Here is a 27,851-nt window from a genome sequence, read left to right on the forward strand (position 1 = left end):
CTGAACCTTGGTCCTCTGCTAAAGTAGCTAGTGCTTGTAACCACTGAACCATCTCCCCATCCTCTCTGAAGGTTTTCTAAGTATAATTTCCATTAGATCAGTGACAGTCTCCTTTTCAGGAATTTGATAATTTACATTTGGGTAGTTTAAAAAATATTTAATAGGTGAATTAATATTGACTACTTGCCAGGTTCTAGATTGCATGGGAGCTTCAATCAAGGAACTGCCAATTTAGAAATATGTGCAAGATTAGCCAGGAAAACAAAGCAAAACAATATAAAGTCTTTGGAAAATACTTTTGTTAAGGGAATGGAACAGAAAGTTATGCCAGAAGTTGAGCCAGAAGGATTGTCAGGTGAGCATGTGTGATAGATAACTCTATTTCAGAAGGTATTTCCGGTGAGTTTAAAGTTTGCATTCTGCAGTGTTGTTTAAACACTGTTGTAAAACACAAAAAAAGTCAGAAATGATGTCTAAAAGATTTAGCGCTGCCAGAAGTCCTGTTCTTGGTAAAGTGGAGGGACCATAATGTAGGCATTGAAAGCAGTGCCAGCCAAGACATTCATGCTGTGGGGAGAGCAGAACTTGAACCCCTGTATGTAATTAAGAATGAGCCCATTAGTGTGGCCATTGGTGAATAGAAACCATGTAGCGCAGGGGGCCATGCCCAGAAGAAATGGTGAAAGGAAATGGATTGCTCTTGGGGAGAGGATTTTGCCAAAGACCTTGTTTGTGTTGTCCAGTGTTATCTGTGTCTTCAAGAGTGCTGTATGGTTTCTGTATGAGGAAATGACTGTCATGTGAGGAGAGACGATGAAAAGATAAACAGGTAGAGCTCACTGCTACTTAGTAAGAGCCAGGTGAGTGACAGGGACACTTAGGAATTTAGAGGAGTGAAAGACCTCTGCACGCCTGGTGATTAGGGAAGACTTCACTGAGGAGGGCAGATCTGGGTTACAAAACATTCCCGGCAGGAGGCCTATGATTTCCCTGGGTGGGAGGGGAAGACCTTGGTTCTCTGAGGAGGAAGCCAAGCACAAAGGCGAGAATGAAAATGAGCAAGGCCTGTTTAGGCAGCAGAGACTAGATTGGCCTGTCCCTAAGGTGGATTCTGCAGGGTTGACTGGAGTAAGGTGAGAGGAGGCCTGGGAGGAGCATGGGACTCTTGCGGATAGCTAGGCCGGAAGTCAGCCTAGGAGGCTGGTCTGGAGCTCTCTTTAGATTTCATTGGCCACAGGCAGGAAGGAGAAAGATTGCTGGATTGCAAGGCAAGGTCAGAAGACTAGATAGATGGCTGATTCCTTGCCACAGCCGAGCAGGTCTAAAACCTACTTGATAGAAATGAAACCAGGTAAGGAGGAAGTCAGAGGAGACTGGCTACATTCAGGTAGCCTTAATTCAGAAGATATGGGGCAACTTCAGAAATGGGAAACAGAAGGCCCTACCCATCAAGGAGGAGATAGGAAGAGTTCTCTAGGAAAGTGAGGGTCCAAGCACGGTGGTTTTGACCTTGGAGTTGATCACAGGGAGGCTTTGGATCTTTCAGAAAGATGTCTGACAAATGAACCACAGGTGGCTGAGGCTGGGAGTTTCTGACAGCGTTCGATGAAACAGAAGGTAGTTGTTTGCTGACATCTGCTTGATGTGCCAATATCCAGTGAGACACCCCAACCATTACAACATTGTTCTTGCTGTCAATCCAGGGACTGAAACTTGGGTCAGTATGGAGAGGACTAGAGCATTTGCTGAAGGTGCATGCCTGTGACAGGCAACTTTGTTACAACCTCTGTTACCATTTCCCTGTCACCTCCATAAAACCATGACTAATCCCTCGCTTTTCCACTTCTTCAGTTCTAAATGTGGGAGAAGGCACTGATAAAGCTATTACTTAAGGAGATGAATTGAGACATTTATTGAGTGGGAATGGATTTATTGATCTCTGCTCACTGATGACAGGACATGTTCTCTGAACAAACGTGGCAGAGATGAACAGTGCCTTATGGGGAAGCATATGAAGATCTGTGACTGAATGGTGCCCAGCTTTCACTCATACAAGCTGTAGGAAGCCTTAGAAAATGGTATTCATTAACCAGTTCAAGTATTGGTTGGTGAAAAACTATAATAACTACCTTTTCTGTTTTTCATCTGGAGTGCTGGAGCTTGTGGAAGTTGATTCTTTCTATCCAATGTGTAGGTCCAAGGACTCAAACTCTGTCAGGTTTGGCAGTAAGCACTTTTTGTGGACTGGACCATCTTGCTGGTCCTCTGATAGTGATCTTCCAAAGATTTGCTCCAGTAGCTGGGCTGAGTTCCTGTTTTGCTGGGGCTCTAACCCAGGGGCCTTTCTTGTTTTGGGTGGCTTTATCATTAGCCCAGTCCCAGGGTTTTCTATTGCCAATTGTGAGTTACAGAGTTTACTGTTTTTGTCTTTTTGTTTTTTTGTTTTTTTCCCTGAAAGACAAAAATCTCACTAAGTAGCCCAGTCTGGTTGCAAACTTGCTGTTTCCTGCCTCAGCTTCCCAAGTGCTGGCATATGCTGATAAGTTATTTTGCACCAATGAAATGGGCCAGTTGAAGCTAGATTAGAGTATATATAGAAAGGTTTATTGGGAAACTGCTCTCTGGTAGGCCAATTCACTGGTCCCAAGGAAGGAGACCAGGGAAGTCAGCATGAGGAGGGAGACAGAAAGGAGGGAAGGGGGAAGAGAGAGAAAGCCTTAGGTAGAGAGGGAGGAAGAGGGGCAAGAGACCAAAATGTCTAGAATTATATAGGGAAGAACAACCCAGCCCTTGGGCTGGAATGGAAAGTTCAGAGTAGAGGGCTGGGTGTGCCAGGTAGGGGCTGAGGGATGCTGGGAGACCTGGAGGCCAGGTCTGCTCTGGTATGTAAAATGCACCGCACGCAGCGGTTTGTTCTGGGGCCTGAAGCTAAAGCGCACTATCAGTGGTGGACAGCTCTAGCTTCATTGTTTGCTTGCTTGTTTAGACAGAATCTTAGTGTGTAGCCCTTGCTGTTCTGGTACTTGTTGTGTAGACCAGGCTGACCTTGAGTAAGCTCCCAGCAATGTGACTACTTTTGCCTCACCTGGTCCACCTCTAGTTTTTAGGAAATACACTTGTTTACTGTATTCTTCAAGCTGAACTTTGAAATCTTTAGAATTTCTACACTTCACAGTTCCAGAGAAGGGGATAATCAAACTAGTATTTTGGGGACCTGCCATCAAAGCTTGTGCTTTTACTGGGCCTCATAGGAACCAGGCAGATCTGAAGATAGATGGTAGTCAGAGGAATCTGGCAATTCTGAGAGGCATGGTCTCTTTCTTCCCTTTGCACAGGGTGTCATTGTACAACCTAGTCAGTCAGGCTGGCTTCAAACTTGCAACAGTCCTACCTTGGCATCCTTAGTGATGAGAGTAAACACAGATACAAGTCACCAAGCTGGTTACCAAAGGAACTCAGGTAACAGCAGGTGGCACAGGCCAGTTCATGATCAGGCCACAGATGCTTGAGCAGTAAAGACAGTTGTAGGGCAGTAGGACTTGGGTTTGAGAATGCACTGCTAGCAGTCCTAGCTGTCTTCCTTGCCTCCAAGGCCCATGGTGGTGAAGTAGAGGGGTTCAAATGAATGCTACAAATGAAGTGAGTTCAGATGGTGTTCATCTGAGGACCACTGAGCCTATCAAATTCACCTCACGTCTGCTTTAGATGACTGGGTGCATGCTGATGCTCTAGCCAAGAAGTGCAGGAGAGGCAGGTTTTAGGGGGAGGTGTTCGAGACGATGAGCCCTGCTCTGAGTCATTAGCCAGCTTGAGTCAATGGTGATGTGCCAGGTACTCTATCTGCACCTGTAGAGTTAGCTGTTGTAGGTACCGGGAAGAAACTCAGTGGTTGCCCTTAGCTAAATGGACAAAGGCAGTTGTGTAAGAGAGACTCAAAACTCAGGGACTAAGAATCTGTAGAGACCTGGAGTCATTACTGTAGAAGAGAGAATTTATGTCTTTTTTTTTTTTTTTTTTCTTTTTTTCGGAGCTGGGGACCGAACCCAGGACCTTGCGCTTGCTAGGCAAGTGCTCTACCACTGAGCTAAATCCCCAACCCCAGAAGAGAGAATTTATGTTAGGGCCTGTGTGAAGGAGGAGGTCACAGAGGCCAAGAGAGACCCAAGAGAACCAAGGTGGCAGTAATGCTGTGTAAGACCATGGAGACAAAATGTATCACAGAATAATTGGCCTGCAGTCAGATGTCACAGGAGTGGCCATTTGTTTTGGCCTCATGGTGTTGATGGTAATTTTCAGAATAACATGACATCCTAAATAGATGGATGATTTAGTGATGGAGTGGGGTGTAAGAACATACCAATTGGGCATGCCAGTATTGAGACTGTGAGTCTACATGAATATTCTGTGAGCTCCTCAGGGACAAGACGGCAAAGGAGTGGTCTAGTGTGCCAGACAGGTAGCACTAGGCCTTTCCAGCCTCTTTTTTTTTTTTTTTTTTTTCTTTCCTTTTTTTTCGGAGCTGGTGACCGAACCCAGGGCCTTGCACTTGCTAGGCAAGCGCTCTACTACTGAGCTAAATCCCCAACCCCCCTTTCCAGCCTCTTATTTTCTTCTTAAAGTCTGGGAGATGTTTGGGCCAGTAATACACAAAAAGCCAATGGAGAGGGAAATATGGGAGGAAGAGGATGACTCCTTAATGGGAAGGCCCTAGAGAGCTTCATTTTCATGGAAAGATTAAAAGATTGAAAGTGAGAAGAATTGTGTGAGTGGACACAATCAGAGACAGTGTTTAGAAAATGTTGAAACTTGAAGAGGGCTATGGATGGAGTTCTGTTGGTAGGGCTTGCTCATCATGAATAGAGCCTAGCTCCCACCCCAGTACCATAGAAAATGGGTGTGGTAGTGCACGCCTGTCGTTCCCACAGGAGGAGGTGTTGAAGGTTATCCTCTGCAGCCACCTGGAACACAATAAATCCTGTCTGAGAGGATATGTAAAGCATTTGAAGGACTCCAGCAATATTTTATATTTATTAAGGTTAGTAGGGTTAGGAACTTTTCTAAGTTTTCTTCTCTCTCCTTCTCTCTTCCTTCTTACCCCTTTGTATCTTGTCCTGGCTGACCTTACTTAGCCTCCTGAGTAGTTTCATATGCTTGGTTCTTCCTCTTCCTTTTAAAATATTAGATACGTTTATGTACCAAAATTATGCCCTTCAGTGTTTTAGGACATTAAAGATTTATTTATTTTATTTATATGTATACACCATAGCTGTCTTCAGACACACCAGAAGAGGGCATCAGATCCCATTACAGATGGTTGTGAGCCACCATGTGGTTGCTGGGATTTGAACTCAGGTCCTCTAGAAGAGGAGTCAGTGCTCTTAACCACTGAGCCATCTGTCCAGCCCCCGTTTTAGGACATTAAGATCTGTGTGGCCGCCACTGCTGTTCAGTCCCAGGATGGTTGCTCCATCCAAGAAGCAGTCACTTCCCATTCCCCGATCCTCTGGTCTCTGTGGATTTTCCTGTCCTGGTGTTTGATAGAGATGGAGTCATACAACATGGACTAGGCTTCTTTCAGTTGGCACAGTGAATTTAGGGTTTACCCGTGCTGTATAACACCAACCAAAACTCCATTCTTTTTATGTCTGAATACTGTTTGATTGTGCCTTGCTTTGTTTATTCACTGACCAGTTGATGGGCATTTGGTTTGCTCCCATCTTTTGACTATTCTGAGTCAAGCTGTATATCATGAGGTATAAGTTTAGGGTTTTTCTTTTTGATTTTGTTTGTGGGTTTGTGTGTGCATGTTGTTGTTGTTGTTGTTGTTTGTTTGTTTGTTTGTTTTAAGATGTAGTTTCACTGTGTGGCTCTGCCTTACCTGGAACTCACTTTGTAGACCAGTCTACCTTGAACTTACAGAGCTTCTCCTGCTCCTTCCTTCAGAATGCTGGGGTTAAAGGTGTGTGTCACCATGTCTAAGGTAAATTCAACTTTTTGATTCAGGCTCTTCTGTGGCCCAGCTCCGTTTCTGCATCCCTTTTCTTGTGGTGCTGACATTGCAGGCTGTGTTCCCTTGCCCAGCTGGTGTACAGGTTTTTGTATGGAGGTGTATATTCATTTTTCATCCTGTGGACACAGGAGTGGAGTTGCTTTGGCATGCACCAGCACCAGTTCTAACTTCTGAGAAACTGTTGAACTTTACTGTGAAGTCCCCGTATCACACCCATTCTTGCATCAGTTTCTCCCCAGCAATGCTCACATGTGCTATGTGCACCTTTTTTCTTTGGCAGAGCCGAAGGATTGAACCCAGGGCCTTCACTGCTTTGCTGGTGCTCTGCAGTTGATCTCATCTTGCAGCCCTGTCTTAGAGGGTTTTAATCACCCATTCCAAATCTTGAGGCTTGATTGTGTTTTTGAGTGTCTATATTTTGTGTTTGGGGCCAAATACAATTACTGAAACTTTTCATGCTGTCCCCTTTTCCCCTTGACCCACATCATCTCTTATTTCCTCTCCTTAGTGCTCACCCGTAGTAGAGCTCAATCCATCGCCATCATGTATTAGTTGAATAGATTTTGATATTCACTAATATATAAGGGTAGAGATTACTTCTAATAGGTATTTATAAGTCTTATATATGGAAAGCTATTTTGCTTTCCTTAAAAAGCATCACATGGATTTATTGGGGAGCAGCATGTGTGCCACAGTACATGCAGAGGTCAGAGGACAGCTTGTAGGAATCAGTTTTCTTCTTGCACCATGTACATCTTGGGGATCAAACTTAGGTGATCTGTTAGGTGGCAGGTGCCTTTCCCCTCCGAGCCATCTGCCAACTCCCAGTTTACTTTTTTTTTTTTTTTCTTTTTTTTTCCGGAGCTGGGGACCGAACCGAGGGCCTTGCGCTTGCTAGGCAAGCGCTCTACCACTGAGCTAAATCCCCAACCCCACTGAGCTAAATCCCCAACCCCCCTAGTTTACTTTTTACTGATATGGTGTTATCAGTTTTTAGCCCCCAATCTGGAACATTGGACAGAGGAGTCCAGAAGCCTGCGAGTAAAAAGTATAAGCTGCTTCCAGTAGCAGTGCAGATAAATGCAGGGTTAGGCTCACACATTACTTGCAGATTTTAAAATTAAAAGTGAATCTCATAAGTAATTTATTGTTTTTCTTTACAAAATGGGCACTAGAGGTGTTGAAGAGTCACTTAGGGGCTAGCTTTTTTAGTGACGTGCCTGGTAAGAAGAGGGAGGGTCTCTGTGTTTGGGTGTTGGCAATCTGGTTTGGAAATTAGAAAGGCAGATTACCAAATGGGCATCTCTGATAATTCACAAGTGAAAGATCCATTTCCTCAGACAAAACCTGAGTTACTTAAGGGGAGTATCCCAGGCCCTGCCTGTATTTTAATATGAAGTCATTGGGGTACAAACCACAGCTGATTTGTACATGGAAGAAAGACTTGCTTCAAATGATTGCTCACTCTTACAGAGTGACTAATACACTGGCTGAATAAGCAGGGGTGTCAGCTCTTGATAGTTAATATCATGAATAATTTGATGTAGAAAGGCATCCTGTTTGGAAATACTGACCTACAGCAGTTTGGGGGGCCTTTAATGCTAATACAGTATATCCCCCCTCCCCCTTTTTTTTAAAGGCTTAGGAATATATCAAAGTACCCTGGTCCTGAGGATTACAAAGCCTGCTTAGTCATAACACAAACTTAATGTATTACTGAAGGTTTCTAATTGGTTGTCAGACAGTGTTAATTAAGTCTAAGTCTTGTTACTTTAGGTTTCATTATGAATAAATGTACCCATATTATTTATTGTAATAATGATTAATATTTAGTAATGTTTGAACCATTTTAAGTGTATTGGTTGGAGACATTAAGGACATTTCACATTGACTTACCATCACCACCATACACGAGCAGAGAGAGCCTTTGCACATTATAAAATCAGGTGTGGTCATGCATAACTAATCCCAGCAATTGGGAGCTAGAGACCAGAGACAGAGGCTGGAGGATTGCTGCAAATGTTTTGGTCAGCTTGGGCTACAGTGTGAGGCCCAAGTCCCCCACTCCCTAAACAAAACAAAACATTTTCTGACCCCCTGAAGTTAATAATAATAGTTATTAACTGCTTAACTCTTATCCAGCCTGCTGACCCTGCCTTTCTCCTTTCTGTCTTTGTGAATCTGACTCTGTGACCTCCTGTAAGTGGAATTTTCTGATACTTTCCCTCTGTGACTGCTTCATTTGTTTCACAGCCTGAAGGTTTAACTGTGAAGTGGGTGTGGTGTCGCACACCTGTGGTCTCAGCACTTAGGAGTAGAGACAGGAGGATTGGGAGTTTAAAGACAGCTTAAACTACATAAATAGCCTAGGTTACATGGGGTACTGTTTCAAAAGCAAATAAAACAAATTTGTTTGCTTTTAAAGGCTGACTAATGTGTGTGTGTGTGTGTGTGTGTGTGTGTGTGTGTGTGTGTGTGTGTGTTCATGTTGTTTATCTAGCCACTTTTGGAGAGTATGAATAATTCTGCTATGAATGAACTCTGTAGCTTTCTTTTTTTTTTTTTTTTTTTAACTTTTCTATTTTTCGGAGCTGGGGACTGAACCCAGGGCCTTGCGCTTGCTAGGCAAGCGCTCTACCACTGAGCTAAATCCCCAACCCTGAAGCTTTATTTTCACAGAGGTAGTATATAGCCCTTTCTCCCACCGTGTTATATATGTGTGTGTATGTGCAAGTGGAGGCTAGAGGATAATGCCAGGTGTCTTCCTCAGTCACTCTCCATTTTATTTTTTGAGATGCAGTCCATTACTGAACCCAGAGCATGCTAAGCTTTTTAGGTGAGTGTTGGGGGATCAAACTGGATTCTCATGTTGTGTAAAGTGCTTTTGCCCATTAAGTCTTTTCTTAATCCCCTAAAATGCTTTCTTGGATAACCAGCCTTCCAGCTCTCCAGACCTCACTGGTGGTTTGGGTGTGTGTCCTAGACTGTGAGTCCTGACACATTCTAAACACTCCTGTGAAAAGTCTCGATTAATGTCTGTCCACCAGTTGACACAGTTGACAGAATTGGAGTGGGAGTTTTATTTGGTAAATACTGAGCTATGGGTGTGGCTTCTCACTCTGGTAATCCCAACATTCCAGAGGCACAAAACGGGAGGATGGCCTTGTGCTCCAAGTCTGTGCTTCAGGGTAAAATGCAGTCTCAAGAAAACCACTCCCAACAAAAAAATAAATGAATAAACAAAAAGCCCTGAGCTAAAAAAGAATTGCAGAGAGCTAATAGGCTGCCCTTGAGTGGCATGTAGAGGCATCTATAAATGTCAGTGTCTTTAGGATAAAGTGAATTCATGTTCGATGTTTTAATTACTAAGTGATAGTTGGAGATGACAATTTCCAGCTTCTTTTTTTTTATTTTTTTTTATTTTTTATTTTTTTTAAAGATTTATTTATTATATAGAAGTACACTGTAGCTGTCTTCAGACACCAGAAGAGGGCATCAGATCTCCTTACAGATGGTTATGAGCCACCATGTGGTTGCTGGGATTTGAACTCAGGACCTCTGGAAGAGCAGTCAGTGCTCTTAACTGCTGAGCCATCTCTCCAGCCCCCAATTTCCAGCTTCTTAATCGTATCATTTGATGCTTCCAAATTATTAATTGGATTTGATGACCAACATGGTATGTGTGCACTGCAGAGGGAAAAGCTGTCAAGAGAATGGGGCTTGCTAGTAGTTTAAACACCTACCTGTATCCTCAACACATGGCAAACCGAGGTAAGAGGATCATGAGTTTGATTCCAGCCTGGATGCAAGTAATACCCTGTCTGAGAAAAAGTGGTGGCACGCAGGGCAGAAGCATCTAAGTGTATGGATGTTGAAGGAAAATGTTTAGATACTTTGAGTCCTCTTCCAACTCAAGATAATTTGGTTGTAAAAACTCAGTTTTGCAGGTAGGCCAGGAGGCATCCTTAGCAAACTCAAAGCTACACTGACTTTGTGGTGGGCGGTGAGATTGTGGGTTCTGAGTCAGTGCTTCCGGAGCTTTAGTGATGTGTTTGTATAATAGAGATCTGTGTGAGGGGCTGGCTCATGCAGTGTGGTCAGATACCACCGGGCAAACCTATTAGCGAATCTCCATGGCTGTACTTGCTCAAGCTCAACCCACAGAAGCAGGGCACACTGGAGTGTTTACAAAGTTGCTCTCCCCAACCCCCAGTGCTGAGACTTTCTTGCCTCTTTTTGGGGACTCCCTAGAGCTGGTTGAAGCCCAAAGCATTGGAAGCAGATGCCAAGGCTAACTGGCCACCACAGAAATTAGTCTTTCACATCTAGGTAAAACTGGAGAGAAATCCAATAGTAGATATGCAAAAGTTAACTTAGGGCTAGCAAAGGAGGAACTTGTCTTATTTTGCAGTTGCTGTGTAAGTTAAAATGAGTAAAAACTTGGTTTCTCTGACATGGAAATACTTTATCACAATTGTGACATAGAGACATTTGGCCAAGCTTACTTGGGAACAACTGAGGCCACAGGGCACAGCTCCTTTCCTGAGAGCTTATCTTTTGGCAGTGGGGAATAAGGCAGGCTGAAGCAGTTTCATTCTTTGGGTCAGGCTAATAGAAGAATATAAAAACTATAGAGAACATAAGCAAGAGGCAGACTATTCTTTTTTAAACAGCTGTGTTCAGACACAGTTCTCATCCAAACAATGGAGCCAACTTTGTGGTTTGTAGTTAGCTCAGCTGTATACTCAGGAGCACATTTTGTCACCCTCAGAAGAAAACTAGACCTGCAACAGTTGTTCCTTTGCACCAGACACCCCTCATCTGTTTTTTCTTTTGTACATTTCTCCACTTGGGTGTTTAGATTGAATGGAATCTCATACCATGTGGTTCTTTGTGACTGTCAATTAAAGTTTTTGTATTATTAGTAGTGATATGGTGTTGGTTGTGTATGTATGTATGTGTGTGCATGTGATGGTGCATATGTGGAGGTCAGACTGGTTCTCTCCTTCCACCTTTACCTGGGTAACAGGGAAGGAACTGGGGTTGCGGGTTTGGATTTTAAGTGTCTTTGCCAATTAGCCATCTTTCTGGCCTTTGACTGTCTTTTTTAGGTCACTGTAAGCCTCAGCCAGGTAGTGGCTTTTATCAGGAGTTCGTTCATTTTATTACTTTAACACTTATTGTTATGTGTGTGGAGATCAGAGGACAGCTTTGTGCAGCTGATTCTTTCCTTCCACTGTGGGTTGTTCCAAGGGTGGAATGGAGGTCATCAGGCTTGCCCATCAAGCCCTTTTCCTGCTGAGCCATCTCACTGACCCTGCTCATTTTAATTATTGAATAATGTTCCATTCTGTGGTAATTCACATTATCTGTGCTTGGTGGACTTTTGGGGTTGTTTCTTCTTCTACTTTATGCAAAATACACTGCCATGAACATTTTATCTAGTAATTTTTGTGTGAATGCAGGTTTCTGTTTCTCTTGGCCATGTACCTAGAGTTGCTGGGTTGTATGGTGACCCCGCTTAGCCCTTTTAGGAACTGTTGAGCCGTGTTCCCAAGTGACCGGCCTACTTGTATGCCAGTCATGTGCCTTCTGCACATCCTTGCCAACCTTTGTTTTTGTCTTATTGGTTATTGTTCTCTGAGTGGGTGTCAGGGGCCATCTCATTGTGGTTTGATTTGCCTTTCTGTGGTGTCTGGTGACACCATGTACACCACATGGTGCTGCATGTCTTCCTGTGCTCCCTGGGCATTTTTGCACCTGTTTTGAGAGGTGTCGTGGTAATTTGCCCATTTGAAAATTGGATTATTGATTGTTATCGTGATTGAAGTGTAACTGTAAGATTCTGTTGTAAAAAAAAAAAGATTTTGTTGTTTGAGACAGTATTTCTAGACTAGGCTGTCTCTGCATCCCTATTCACTGAGGGTTGTCTTGAACTCCTGATCCATCTGCCTCTTCCTCCTGAGTGCTTATTACCTTCCACGTGCAGCTGAGGTTTCTATATATTCTAGTGCAATGCCCTTAGTATATAATGCGGTTGGCAAACTTTTTCTCTTCAGTTTTTGTATGGTCTCTCCCTCGTCTGACTCCCACCCCTACCCTTGTTGCTAAGGATCTAGGGGTTTACTCGATGAGCATTTGCCACTATAGCCCCAGGCCTTCCTTGAACCTTGTGCTCAGGGACTTATTGCTGTCTTAGCAGTGTGAAGATTTTATTTGTGAATGTAGAGTGTCTTTTCACTTATTTAAGTCCTTAATTCTTTTCAACTGTGTTTTAGAATTTTCATATACAAATCTTGAATTTATTTTCAATTTATTCCTAATTTAAATTTTTGATGCTATTTTAAGTGCAATTTTTGAAAATTTTCATTTTCATATTTCCATTGCTAGTATATAGAAACACAATGGATGCATCTATATTCAAAAGTATATTATGTACACACACAGTGTATACACACACATTGTTTGATCTTTTTTTAGTGGTCCTATAGGACTTTGCAGTACACAAGGCGGAACCACCTGTGAATAGAGAATTCACACCTTCCTTCCTTCCCAGTCTGGATGTCTCTATTCGTTTTTCTTGCTCGACTGCCCTGACCAGAATGTCCAGTGAAGAGCTGAGTAGAATCTGAGCAGTAAACATCCTTGTGCTGATGTTGGAGGTTAAGCTGTCCAGTCCTTCACTATCAAATATGATGTTAGCTTTATTAGACTGAGAAAGTTCTCATGTATTCTTAGTATGGTTTTCACAGAACACTGTGGGGTTTGTTAAATGCTCTCCCAGAAATTATTTATTTCTTAAGCATGACAGCTTTTTTCCCTTACTTTTTTTCTGCAGAAATTGACTTACATACCAAATGTGTGGTGGATGTTGAAGCAAACAAAGTTATTTTGAATCCTATAAATACAAATCTTTCCAAAGGAGATGCCCGGTAAGTTATGAAGCAATACCATGTTCACTAAAACCATCAGTGGCTACTGGACATATGAGGGTGCTCCTAAGGACACATGGCTGCCTACCAGGAGGCTGTCCCCAGGCTGAAGAAGAGTGAGGGGATGTCAGGAGTGCTGCAGACAGAGCCAGGTGGACAATGGGAACTCAAAAACTTGCGGGCACTAAGGGCTGAAGTGATGAGGTAGGCTTCAGGCAGGTGGTGCTGGCTGATGGACCAGGCAGGTGGGCAGCCGGAGAGGGCAGAAAGGGAGCCTGGAGCCTGTGCACTGACTTATCCTGGTGGCTTTTACTTCAGCCATTCCAGGGGCTGCCTTTCCTACAGCTCTCAGAGGGTTGTTTTCTCTAAATATAGGAGGGCTGGAGACCATCTAACTTAATTACTGTGCTCTGTTAACTCTTTAAGGCATATCCTGACTGTCAGGCTGAGGATAGATATTTCAGTGTCACTCGTGGATTTGGGTAAAGGTATGAACAAAAGAGAAAGAGGGAGAAAGTGAATTGGGAAAGAGCGATGAGATTATGTTTTTCTCAAAAATATTAGAGTAATATTAATTAGATCAAATAAGCTGGGCTCAGATTATAGAAACCGGGGGAAGTAGACAAGGAGATTTATATTACGGCCCAAGCTAGCCTTGACTTTACAGTTTGTGCTGCCAGTCTCCTGAGTGCTGGAATATAGGTGTATGCCACCACATCTGTCTCCGGCTTGTAGTTTTTGTTAGGCAGTTTTTGATAATTAATAAGTGAATTAGGAAAAATGGTAATGTAGACAGCAGAATAAAGTAGGAAAGAAGGGTTTTATGGGGGACATGTGTATGGGTATGCTATTGTACTGATCCTGGACTTAGGTCAGGAGGGGGAGACTTTCTGCTCTGGTGTCCATGCAAAGTAGATACTTTAAATATTGTGATAATGTGGCTGTGGCACTTCATGGTGGGCTTTTGGCTTGAGTTCTAATGAGTGCTGGACCTGGGTTCAGAGATTCTGAATTGAATCCTTCCATAGCTGTAACTATGGTTTTCTCCTCTTCTCCGGTTTAGGGCCTTGCTTTGTATCCTGGAACTCACAGAAATCTTCTTGCCTTAGCCTCTTGAATGGTTAGATTACAGGTGTTAGCTGCTATGCCTGGCCTGTAGCTATTTTTAACTTATTTGAGCAAAATCTCTATGTTGCTAGACTTGCCTGTCTCATAGAATTGTTTTCCTCAAAGATCAAATCAGTGTTTGGTTAAGCATTTTTTAGTGTTCTGCAAATGTTTATTGCTCCTGATGGTGAAGATATCACTTAATGTCTGTAGTGATAAGGATTAAGTGTTATGTATTGTTACCTTAACAATTACCTCAGAAACACAGCAACTTCAAACAGCAGTCATCAATTTCTGTGGTCCGGGAGATCAGTCAGGGCTGGCCTTGAAGTAGTTAATGATTTTCCTACCTCTTCTTTCAGAGTGCTGAGACTGTAGGCATATGCCAACACATCCAGCTTTGAAACACAGACTTTTACATAGCAAATTTTCATTGAAGTATTTACATGTACAGAAAGGTGCACAGCTTAGTGAGTTTTTATAAATTGGATATCTGGGGGCTGGAGAGATGACTCAGTGGTTAAGAGCACTGACTATTCTTCCAGAGGTCCTGAGTTCAATTCCCAGCAACCACATGGTGGCTCACAACCATCTGTAATGGGATCCGATGCCCTCTTCTGGTGTGTCTGAAGAGAGCTGCAGTGTACTTATACATAATAAATAAATAAATCTTAAAAAAAATAAATTGGATATCTTTCTACAATTGACCTCATGTAAAGGAAAAAGGTCAGTGTATTGTTCACCTAATGAAAATGCTTGCTACCAAGTCTGGTGACCTGAAACTGGTGGACGGAGAGAACTGACTCCTGAAAGATACTCCTTGACCCATGCAAGAACAGTAAATTAAGTAAAAATGAGAAAAAAGAAACAGAACATTGCTGGTGTGTGAAAGACTACTCAATGAGACCTTGCTCTCCCTCCCTTCACAGGATCTCACTGTTTCTTGCCTGGAACTTAATAATAGCTAGACCAGGCTGGCTTTGAACTTGTAATGACCCTCCTGCCTCTGCCTTCTGCTTGCTGGACATGGTCTACCACAGCTAGCTAGCTGCTCACTCGCTCGCTTGCTTTCTTCCTTCCTTCCTTCCTTCCTTCCTTCCTTCCTTCCTTCCTTTCTTCCTTCTTTCCTTCTTCCCTTTTGTCCTTCCTTCCTTCCTTTCTTTCTCTTTTGTAATATCAAGTTGAAAAGAGAAAAAAGAATTTAGAATGTAGCAGTCAGTTGTATATACTAACTATAAATTTGAAAAGAAATAGGAAATCATATGTTAAGAGATTAAAATTTAATTTTGAGTATTAAATTATTTTCTTAAAGATATATTTTTATTTTCCTGTGTATGTCTGTGTCTGCTATATGTGTGCAAGTGCCTGTTGAGGCCAGAAGAGAGCGTCATACCCCTTGGAACTAGAGTTACAGGTGGCTGTGAACCACCCTATGTGGGTACTGGGAATTGAACTCTGGTCCTCCGGAAGAGCAGCAATGCTGTTAACCGGCAACCTTCTCTCTAGCCCTACCTTAAATTTTTACTAATACGATTAATTATCTTGCAGAGTGCAGAATAATGAATAACAACCTCACAGGATCTGTACTTATAACTAGAAAACGAGGTTTTCGGTTAACGTGGAAGTGTTCGCATCAGTGTCCCAGCACTTGGGAGGCCAAGGCAGGCAGGAGGATTGCCAGCCTGGCTACCTAGTAAGTTAGGGTCTAACCTGGGTTTCATAGTAAGTTCTAAGTACATTTCTCTAGAAATGTCAGCTGTTACTCTTACTATTGCTATTAGTTTTATACTGTGTTCAAGTTTAAGTCCATGCTGTATTCAGTGAGCTCTAATTGAGCTTAATAAAGGTGATAAAACTTAAAAATCAAGGTTAGTACTTAAGTATGTATGGCTGTTGAGAAGGTACCCAGGTTCTAGAAACAAAGATTGCTAGCCCTGGAGAAATGTCTCAGTGGGTCTTCTTGCTCCTGTAGAGGACCTAGGTTTATGTCCAGTGCTACACGATGAGTCACAGCTGCACACAGCTCAGCTCAGCTTCTGATGTCTTTTGGCACCACAGACTCCTTCATACACAAGGTGGCACATGAACTCCCAAAGGTATTCTCATGTATAGATAAAGATAATAAAACAGTGTGTGTGGGTGAGTGGTCTGAGGATAACTTTGTGGAATTGGTTTGATTCTCTCCTTCCACCTTTGTTAGGGGGTCAGAGGATCAAATTCAGGTCACCAGGCTTCCCAACAAGTGCTTTTACCCACTGAATCATTTCACTGGCTTAGGATCTGAAAACTTTATTGAGTTTTCCCATGTTGATTGGGCACTTATAGCTAATTTGCCTTCTCTTAACAAGACAGCTGCTCTGGGCAGAAGAGTGAACACAGTAAAGTGCTTACCATGCAGTGGTGAAGCCCTGAATTCAGTCCTAAGAACCGTATAAAAAGGCTGGGGCTGGTGTCACACATTGGCAGTCTCAGCACTGGGGAGGCAGCGAAGGGTGGATCTCTGGGGCTTGTGAAGCCCCAGGTCAGGTATGAGGTGGACAGAATCTTGGAAATAGCACCTGAGGTTGTCCTTTGGCCTCTATGCATATGCTCACACAGGAATATGTACCTGTACACACACAAGACAGGACCTTTGATTTTATGTTTGCAGTGCATGGGATATTGGTCCCTGTTAGCATTAACTGATTTGGGAAAGGTTAAATCATTGCTCATGAACAAAGGAACATTTTATCACACAGAGAAATGATTTCCTCTTATTTACCAACATTATAGGGAACATTATTTTTATCTACTGTATTTCCTTTCTAATGTGATTACACAGAATACCCACTGGAGACAATTAATATATTTATTTTCTCATGTAGACTCACTGTGCTTATATTTTAGCAATCAAATATCTTTTTGAGATTATCTTCTTACCTAGAACCAATTGGACTTTCTAGACCCATCCTTGGGGCTTTCCAAATCTTCATCAGCAATATAATTATGAGTCATTTGAGGACTAATGAATGACTAATTCCTTACCTTATGTAGGTAGGTTTTTTTTCTTAAACTAGTAACATTTGAGTGTAATTTAGCTTAGCATTTTAGATACCAGGTGTGTTGGTGCATACCTGGAGTCCAGCTAGGACTGCACAGGAAGATATCCTGTCTTAACAGTCCCCCTCCATATTTTTGAGCACTGCCTTATAACTACTTCTGACAACATGATGTAGCATGCTCCATTCTTACGCATCTGAAATAATCTTTAGTCATATTTAATTTATAGTGCTTATGACCATAGCAGGCCAGCAGGTTTCTAGGGCATCATTTGCTTCGAGGGAGGCTTCTCATGGAAAACAGCAGGCTCTGCTTCCTGTGTGGTCATAGCTGACATTTATCATCACATAGGAGCTGTCTCCATGTCTGGTGACAACTGCATTCTGAGAAAGTTCAGCCCTCAGTTCCCATACTTGGTTCTGCCATCAAGTGCTTTCTGTCTTTTCTGTTCCACCAGTTTAACACAAACAGGGATTCTGTGTTCAGGGGTTGGGATGAACTCTGTAAACACTGTTTGTGGTTTATTGAGGACGTTCTTACCTGTAAACGACTCCTTTTTCTTTCTTTCTTTTTTTTTTTAAAGATTTATTTATTTATTATATATAAGTACACTGTAGTTGTCTTCAGATGCACCAGAAGAGGGCATCAGATCTCATTACAGATGGTTGTGAGCCACCATGTGGTTTCTGGGAATTGAACTCAGGACCGGTGGAAGAGCAGTCAATGCTCTTAACCACTGAGCCATCTCTCCAGCCCCGACTCCTTTTCTTTCTTTCTTTTTTTTTTTCCTTTTTTTCGGAGCTGAGGACCGAACTCAGGGCCTTCTCGAGCTCTACCACTGAGCTAAATCCCCAACCCCCCCCACCCCCCCCCCCCCCCCCGACTCATTTTCTTTATAGGCTGTGGTTTTGTGATGGTGAAGAACACAGCAACTAGAGGGTCATTGTAAGATGCCAGCATTGGGCTGGCCTGGAGCTTGCCCAGCCCAGGCTCTGACTCTTGATCCTCTGCCTTAGATCTGCCACTTCTGGCTTTTATGTCATCACAATTAAATGGTCAATGTTTTAGCATTATCATGTAAATAATGTTGACCTTCAGATCCTCTGGAAAGGTGGGAACTGCCCAGGAAGCCACAACGGACAACAATTTCTGCTTTAGGGATGTAGCACATTTTTTTGTTTGTTATCTGTTATTTCAAGACAGGGTTTCTCTGTGTAGCCCTGGCTATTCTGGAACTCACTCTGTACACCAGGCTGACCTCGAACTCAGACATACACTTGCCCCTGCCTCCTGGGTGCTGGGATTAAAAGACATGCGTTACCAACCTCCTGGCCTGGGATGTAGCCATTTTACAAACTCTTAAGAACCTAATGGTTGCCTTTCATTTGCTTGTTTAATATCTACTCTAATGTTGAGATTTTATTTAAATAGGGGATTGTGTTGCACAGATTCATGCATTGTGAATTTGTCTGCATTAGTCAGGTTCTCTAGAACAGATTAAAGGGATTGGTCAGTTGGCTTACATGGCATATTGTAGGTTGTCCAACAGTGGCTGTCTTCACACTGCTGAGGCCAAAAACTTGGAGACTGCTCAGCCTTTCTCCTCACATCACTCTTTATTAGAGTACTACTGCAAGGGTGACACCTACATTTAGGCTGGAACATCCTACTTCAAATAACTTGTTAAGAAAATTCCTCGGGATTGGGGATTTAGCTCAGTGGTAGAGCGCTTGCCTAGCAAGTGCAAGGCCCTGGGTTCGGTCCCCAGCTCCAAAAAAAAAAAAAAAAAAAAAAAAAAAAAAAGAAAGAAAGAAAAAAAAAAAAGGAAAATTCCTCACAGGGCTGGTGAGATGGCTCATTGGGTAAAGTCACCTTCAAGCCTGATGAGTTCAGTCCCCAAGACCTAAGTATGGAAAGAGCTCACCCCCACAAGGCATCTTCTTACCTCCATATACATGTCCTGGTATCTGAGTCCTGTCTCTCCAATAAATACACTTTAAGAAAAAAAAAATCCCTTAGGGGTTTGCCTAATGGCTTATCTCTTAGTTGGTTTCAGTTTTAGTCAAATTTGCAATCTAGATTGGCCTGCCCCCCCCCCCCCCCCCCGTGCATATGTGTGCGCGCACACACAGGTTTGCACTCAATATATACTAATGTATAATGCATATGTGTGTGTGTGTGTGTGTGTGTATAAAATCCATTGTCCCAGACATAGTTGTCTAAAATGTAACTTTTACTCTCTGGAACAGTGAATCTGAATTTTGCTGGGCCAATAATGTCACTTGATAGCCTTTTCCTGTTTCTCTGCTTTGCTATTTCTTAGACTGGCTTCTGAGGTATCCACAGTGTGAGAAATGTCCTGTGTATCTGAGAACTAGAGGCAGTGGTTCCATCTTGAGCAGTTTAGAGATGTGCATTTATATTTGAATGGACCCCTGAGGCCCTGCAGTGGAGAACTCTGCCACATTGTTTAGTCTGTTATTTCCAATTTATTGGAGCATGATACAGTTTCCCTTCAGACATAGTAGAAACAGCTCACAGCATAGTATTCCTTTGAACAAAGTTTGAGGATATCTATACTTGCTCCTTTTTCAGTTCTCCAAAGTGACTGACAACATCTCCTCTGTTTCCACACGAGCCCCTAACACTGCATATGTATCTCAGCTTAATTTGCAGACTCAATTTATTTCACACATAAAAAAAAGATGCTATCTCATCCTTTCTCAGTGACTCCAGTTTTTTTTTTTTTCTTGTCTAGATTTTGTGCTATGATAAAGAAGACAGCACCGTTTTGTTCACTGTGTGTCCCCGTTACTAATCATGACTCCTTCTTGAGCTCACCTTTCCTTCTAGGGACCTTCCCCCACATCCTCCTCCTCTGCCTGATGTACCTCTGCTGGGTGTACCACACTCAGTTCTCACAGTGATCACCTGCTCAGCCTAGACTCTACAGGTGAAAGGCCACAGTCCTTCACAAGATGGCCTAACACACTGGCCTGACTGGGCCCCTGGCTGTGTCCACTTTCCATGTGGATATAGATCTGTAGCTTCCTCATCCCTCTCTGGTTTGATGATTTGGCTCACAGAATTCAGGGAAACAGTCCATTTAACACTGCTCTTTTGGTGCTGGGGGTAGCTCAAAGGGAAAATGTGCACAGGAGGCTCTGGGTTCGTCTTTGGAGCCAGAACATAAGGACACAGTGAAAGCACTGCTACTATAAAGGGTACAAATCAGAAGGATCAGCCTAAGGAGACTCAGGGCAAGGTGTGGGTGGAAGTGGGGAACTTCTGTGCACGTCACATGTAGTCAGTATATGCCATCATCCCATATAGTCACCAGCCAGGGACGGTCCAGTGAACCCCTGTGTCCAGAGTTTGTACACATTTTTAATTTAATTTATTACCATTGTGTGTGTGTGTACACAGTGTGTGTGTGTGTGTGTGTGTGTGTGTGTGTGTGTGTGTGTGTAACTGAGCCATGGTGTGTCATGGGGGTCAGAGAACAACTTTTAGGAGTAAGTTCTCTTCTTCCACCTTTATGTGGGTTCCAGGTATTGAACTCAGGTTGTTGGTTTATGCAACAAGTGCTTTTTACATGTTGAGCCATTTTGCTGGCTCAATCCAGATTTTTTTAAAATCAGGGTTTTCAGTACAAAAGCATAGTTATTGTCAAATGATTGAACTGTCCCTAATCCTTGGCCTTTCACCAAAAGTGGAAAGTCTGGTATGTGACTAAAATCCCAACCTCTAGTTAGAGGCTAATTCTCAAAGGCATCCATCTGTACATGAATTGCCCACTACATGATCTGTGATTGGCTTCTTTCCCTTAGGTGTTGTTTATCCTTGGTATAGCTTTGACTATTACTTCTTTTTACAGAATGGATTCCATCTTGTATACCTGTTCAACTGTTGGTGGACTTTGGGTTTTCGGTTCTTGTGGCTTTGTGAATAATGCTGTCTGTGTACATGGTTTATGTGGACATGTGTTTTCATTTGTGGGTGGGTCTCTAGGCATGGAATTGCTGGCTCATCTGGAAACTCTTCTTAACCTTTCAGAACTGCCAAAGCCCTTGCACCATTTTAGGTTCTTGATAGTTCCAGAGGGGTGGCTTCTTTGGGTCACCATGAGGATAATGGTGGCACCTTGGCTAATTGGGGTTCATGTCTTGCCCAAAGCTACAATGAACAAGCAGAATAAAACACTGTGCTGTCCAAACAAAACAAGTCTGGTCCGCTTTAGTCTTCGTCTACCAATCTGGATCCCATGTTCTTATAAATTGGAACCCAGTTGTGTTTATTAAGTAGGACTTTTTGGAAAGGGTTTTAAAAGTTGAGAAAATTTGAAGACTGTAGCATGAGAAAGGGTCTAAAGAACCTGTCCTCTTGGCTCAGCAAATCCTCCTCTGTGTGCTTTTACCCCACTTGATTGGTTCCTCCTTCCTCTGCACCTTGGTTTCCTGAATTTGTTTTTTCTTTCTTTCTTTCTTTCTTTCTTTCTTTCTTTCTTTCTTTCTTTCTTTCTTTTTTAAAGATTTATTCATTTATTTTATGCACGAGTACACTGTAGCTGTCTTCAGACACACCAGAAGAGGGCATCAGATCCCTTTACAGATGGTTGTGAGTCACCATGTGGTTGCTGGGAATTGAACTCAGGACCTCTGGAAGAGCAGTCAGTGCTCTTAACCACTGAGCCATCTCTCCAGCCCTTGTCCTCCCCCCCACCCCCCAAAGCTGGGGACCAAACCCAGGGCTTTGCGTTTGCTAGGTAAGCGCTCTACCACTGAGCTAAATCCCCAACCCTTGTTTTTTTCTTAATCTTCACTTTTTATTTCTTTATTGTTTCACTCTGTGTGTGTGTGTGTGTGTGTGTGTGTGTGTGTGTGTGTGTGTGTGTGTGTGTTTTAGATCATGTCCAAAATATCAGGTGTGCATGAATGCCTTTTTTCCATGAAAAACCAGAAGCTTGACTTGGAAAAGATTAGCTACCTTGTAAAAGCTAATGTCTGATTTTTAAAGGCAAAAGGGTTAAAAGGAAATAAACATAATATTTCCATCTATTTTGGGGAGGGCAGTGACGCTTGGTATTATTTTATCTTGTCTTCTTTTTTCTCTTAAAAGATTGAAAGAGTCCAGGAGCTTTCCTCTTCTGTCTTTTGTTGGTAGTGAGTTGTTTTTGTGTACCTCTGACTCTTTGAAGAGATCGTATCTCTAAGAGCCGCTACTTGAAGCATCAGCCCCAAAACTTGAAAAGGAAAGAACTCCCTCATATGAGCTGCACCTCCCGGTTGCCTGTCCAGTTACTCTGGTTTCTGCGTTCTGTTCCAGCTGCGTGCCGTGTGTGGCTCTATGTGAGTCTGTTTACACCGTGCTTGGTATGTTAAAGTGGGATTTCTCTATGAGTCTTCCTTGTGACTGTCCTACACCAAGGGTCAGGTCTTGACACTAGAACTCTGAGGTTGATAGCATTTGGAGATTTAGATGGCACGGTCTTGAGCCAGGTGTGGTGGTGCACGTCTGCAGCCTGGGAGTAGGCAGCAGTAGGATAAGGAGTTCAAGGACAGCTTCGGTGCATGTTGACTCTGAGATAAACCTGGTAATCATGAGACCAGTCTCAAAAATATTAACAGATATTAACAGCGCCCTACCCCCACCCCCACCCCACCACCACCCCAGCAATATTTTAAGACCTTGATTCACTCAGACACTGATTTCTCTAGTGTCCCCTGTGAGGAACTGTTCTTATACATTGGGGCAGACTCCAACAAGGATGTCATGTGGTATCTCAGCTCTTATAGTAGATGACATAGGATGCTGTCCCTATCCTCTTTGCTTGAACTTAATAATCAGAGAACAGTATGGAGGTTAGGACTGCTGGTCTATTGGGTGTGTCTGAGATGTGGATCTCAGCCCCACTTAGTCAAGTCTGATGTGCTTTGAGACATCAGTTTAGTCAAGCTCATTAGATAATTAATGAATTTCTTTCTTTCTTTTCTTTTCTTTTCTTTTTTTTTTGGAGCTGGGGACCGAACCCAGGGCCTTGCGCTTGCTAGGCAAGTGCTTTACTGCTGAGCTAAATCCCCAACCCCAATTAATGAATTTCTAATACAAGCAAAGTAAGCCCAACCCCCTTTCACCCTGATCCTGGTGGGTGTGCAGATCGGAACTTGTAAAACACTGGGAAGTGAGGAGACCATGTTTGTTTTCTCTTGCACCACATATTGGTTAGGGCTTTGGCTAATAATTTCTTTGAAACATATGAAGTAATTTTCCAACTAATATCTTATTAGTGGAAGGCGTCATTAGGTCATATTAGATAATGACTTTTAAATGAAGATTTTAATTGAAGGAAGTCATGCAAAATGTAATTATGGTATGCACAATGGACATGCCTGTTCTCTCTGCTGTGAAATGACCCACATGAGGCTAACAGTTCTGCCTGCATAGAAGGTGCTTCTCTGGAGACTTGTGCACGTCTGATTTAATTTCATAAGAGCCTTTTCCCCAGGAGTCTGTCTACCCTAACTATGTGGGAGGCTGCAGCTTGATTTGTGCTCAGAGGTTGTAGATAGCTCTGTACATCCTCCCATTTACGGAAATACTCTCATGGCTGATCGTGTAAATCATGTATGTTTGACCATGGTTATAAAAACGAGTCAGGGAAAATTGTAAAGAAATGATTTGTGGTTAAATGCAGCTCGTTGTGTAGTTAATAGAAACAGATGATCGAATTGCAGTAAGTATAGATTTGGCCAAGTTTGACTAGCACACTCTAGCTGACTGCTAAACTGATCTGTTTGATAGCTTGTTAATAAGATTTTTTGAATAAAGATTGTGAAGGATGGCTGCCACAGAGTCAGTATTTGATGTATGTACATACATTTCTGTTTGAGACAGGGTCTCATGTAGGATTAGTATGTAGCTGAGGATATAGCCTCGTACTTCGAGACCTCAACATCCAACCCTCAAGTGCTAGAAACATACATGTGTGCCATAGACTGGGCTTAGACTATATGTTTTGTCATTGTCAGTGGTATATGTGTACTGTCCTGCTTGTGCTTTTATGGTTTTCATTGGTAATGAGAAGGAATAAACGTTAGAAAATGCTGCATAGATACTTATATTCGATAAAACAAGGAATCCACATTATGCCAGCACATAGTAAGTCTAAAACAAATAAGTTACAGCTGATAGGAATCTTCCTGAATTCTGAATTCAACATAAAATTGTCAGTATATGATCTACTAGAGAAAATATCTTATTATAAATAAAATTGGACAGCTCCTAAGCCCTGGCATTAGAGACCTTTCCTAAAGAGATCTTCTTTGCTTTGTTCCTTTGGCATCTGTATCAATAATTTTTCTCTCTGCTTTGACAGAAACAGGGAGGATGGGCTTAGTTTGGCTTACTGTTTGTGGGCACGATCTATTAAGGCAGGGAAGGTGTGGGCAACATGATTCTGCTATGGTGAGAGCATGAGGCAATTCTTCCACTATACCCTCATGAGGCAGAGAGGAATGCTGGTGCTTAGCTGGCTTCCTCTTTTTCCTTTTTATTCAGACTCCCACAAAATTACAAGTCCAGCCACTGGAGACTAACCATCACAGCATAGCTCCTTTCCAAGGCTCTTTGTTTTATTCAAGGTTCCAGAGTAGCTGGACTATTAGACTAGCCCTGATGCAGACAAGGCATTTGTAGCACTTTGGGGAGGTTTCTGATCCACTCAACATTTGAGCATCCAGTGTCACACTCATCAAGCTAAGAGTCAGGACAATCTGTTAATCTTTAGTTGTGCTTATCCTGGTGTCAATTATTGGACAGATTCCAGACAACAAAGCTGGAAAGTGGAGAGGAATTACACAATTCTTCTATGGGTTTTTCAGATTCAAGAGTTGAAGTAGTTTGGTTTTATTCTGAGCATTGTCTGGTTTCCTAGGAGAAGTTTCTTCTGCAAATTAGAACTTTAGAGGCTTGGAGTCCTAACTTTTATACACAGAGTTCTTTTACAAAACACAGTATCTTGTGGTAAATTTCACTTTTATCAAGCCTAATTTATATAAGCTTATAATAAAATCATTTGTCTTGTGGTGCTAGGAATTGAACCCAGGGCCAAGACCGCCACTCTGCCCTTAGCCCAGCTAAAATCTTAGAGGGAGAGGCATAGTCATGATGAGTAAAAACGCTGGTATTTTCATGTTCTAACCAATACATAAAGCTAGCAATGCTTTGTCCTACCTTTACGAACTGAAATTGAATTTACATAATGATCAGAAAGGATGTAGAAGTTACATTTATCATTTAATTTTGAGATAATGTAAAACTATTATCCATGGCTAACCATGTCCTACCATCTTTTCCTCCCTTTCTTCATTCATAATTGTTTTGAGGAAGATTCCATCTACTCAGCAACATTTGAATGCTAAACATAATCATAATACAGTAAATCTGCCTTAAAGTTAATTAATAATGGCAAGTTTAACTAATCTGCTAGTCTGGAGTCGGAACTGCTCCAACACTCTTAGAACTTTGTGAGTATGGAAATGATGCCCCAGATAGAATGTTCACCTGACTGCCTATGACAGGTTGCAGTCACAATGCAGGTGCACTTACAATCCCATGTGGTTTGTGGTTTGTCAGTAAGCAGATGAGCTGCATGGTTGGACCCAAGCCTGCCCCACAATGCCTGTTAGTTACTGTTGTTCTGCCTGGACTTATTCTCAAGGCCTGTTTGATGTTGCCTCTGAAACAGTGGTTTGAAGGTTGGTCTGGGGACTTGAGAGTTTCCTTCCAATCTTTCATGATGTGAAGAGCTAGTGTGTCTTCTTACTTACTTAGTAAGTAACCAGTGGACTTTCCCAGGAGTGGACTTTCCTTGTTCACTAGGCATGTTCTTGGGGTGACAATCTCGTAATTGGAATCCTTTAGATGCCCACAGTACACAGCTTTGTTCTGCAGTCATTCTGACCATCTCTGATTTCCGAATGTGACACTGATTATGTTTTAAAAATACTGCTGCCCAGGGACCTAAAGTTAGGATTGTAGTTACTGGATGACGTATCTGTTTCTTGAATGTGAAACACTGCTTATGGGATATAGACTCGATGTCGCATGTGGGGTATTGTGGACTGGACCCACCTGGAAGAGTGCTTGATTTAGCCTACAGCTTCAATATTTAAAGATTAGGAGACTTCATGTATAAACTCAAATTTGTTATACGTTTAAACAGCTTGTGACCAGGCCTCGACCTCCTCAGGCTCAATTCCTTTGTTCCTCTCAAGACTCTTATATGCCTCCCCTTTCTAGCCAGCAGTGTAGATTCATTTAAAAAATATTTATTTTTTATTTTATGTGTATGAGTGTTTTGTCTGCATGTATGTCTATGGACATACATGTGCCCTTAGAAGCCAGAAGATGCATCAAATCCCTTGGAACTGAAGTTACAGACAATAGGGAGCCACCATCTGGGTTCTGGGAACTGAACCCTGGTCCTCTGTAGGAGCAGCAAGTGTTTGTAACTACAGAAACATCTTTCCAGCCTCAAATCAAATCTGTTCTATTCTGTTCTATTTGTTTCCTCCCATACCTTTTCCTTTCTCTTTTTTTCTTTTTGGTTGGTTTGTTTGAGGCAGGATCTTACTATCTAGTACTTGCTGGCTTGGAACTCGATATGTAGTAGATCAAGCTAATCTCAAACTCACTAAGGTCTGCTTGCTTCTGCCTCTGCTTCTTGAATACTGGGATAAAAGGTGTGTATCACTAAGACAACCCAGAAGTACATATTCTTCTTTTTAATTGGATTTTTAAAATTTATTTACATTTCTTTTTTTTAATTGGATTTTTTATTTACATTTCAAATGTTATCCCCTTTTCCAGTTTCCCATCCATAAACTTCCTTTTTTTTTTTTTTTTTTTTTTTTTTTCGGAGCTGGGGACCGAACCCAGGGCCTTGCGCTTCCTAGGCAAGCGCTCTACCACTGAGCTAAATCCCCAACCCCATCCATAAACTTCCTATACCATCCCCCCTTCCCCTTCTTCTATGAGGGTGTTCTCCTACCCATCCACCCACCGCTTCCCGCCTCATCGTCCTGACATTCCCCTACACTGGGGGATCCAGCCTTGGCAGGACCAAGGGCTTCTCCTCCCATTGGTGCCCAACAAGGCCATCCTCTGCTACATATGAAGCTAGAGCCATGGGTCTGTCCATGTGTACTCTTTGGTTGGTGGTTCAGTCCTTGAGAGCTCTGGTTGGTTGTTATTGTTGTTCTTATGGGGTTCAATCCTTTCTCTAACTCCTCCAATGAGGACCCCGTTCTCAGTTCAATGGTTGTCTGTGAGCATTAGACTCTGTATTTGTCATGCTCTGGCAGAGCCTCTCAGGAGACAGCTATACCAGGCTTCTGTCAGTATGTACTTCTTGGCATCAGCAATATTGTATGGAATTGATGGCTGTGTGTATATCCCCAGGTGGGGCAGTCTCTCGTCCTTTTTCTTGAGCTTCATGTGGTCTGTGGATTGTATCTTGGGTAACTCAAGCTTTTGGGCTAATATCCACTTATCAGTGAGTGCATACCATGTGTGTTTTTTGTGATTGGGTTACCTCACTCAGGATATTTTCTAGTTGCATCCATTTGCCTATGAATTTCATAAAGTCATTGTTTTTAACAGCTGAGTAGTACTCCATCATGTAAATGTAGCACATTTTCTGTATCCTTTCTGTTCTCTGTTGAAGGACATTTGGTTCTTTCCAGATTCTGATTATTATAAAT

General features: G+C 42.4%; 1 protein-coding gene across 2 annotated transcripts in view; it reads left to right on the forward strand.

Moving 5' to 3' along the window:
• The window catches only part of Kif13b (kinesin family member 13B), a 157,661-nt gene that overhangs the window by 3,552 nt on the left and 126,258 nt on the right, over nt 1-27,851 (forward strand). For both annotated transcript variants that reach the window (NM_001412036.1, NM_001412035.1), the window contains exon 2: nt 12,849-12,942. In NM_001412036.1, coding sequence (NP_001398965.1) covers nt 12,849-12,942 — 94 coding nt within the window. The remainder of the gene's footprint in view (nt 1-12,848; nt 12,943-27,851) is intronic.

Source organism: Rattus norvegicus, chromosome 15 (genome assembly GCF_036323735.1).
Source record: "Rattus norvegicus strain BN/NHsdMcwi chromosome 15, GRCr8, whole genome shotgun sequence".
Taxonomy (NCBI): Eukaryota; Metazoa; Chordata; class Mammalia; order Rodentia; family Muridae; genus Rattus; species Rattus norvegicus.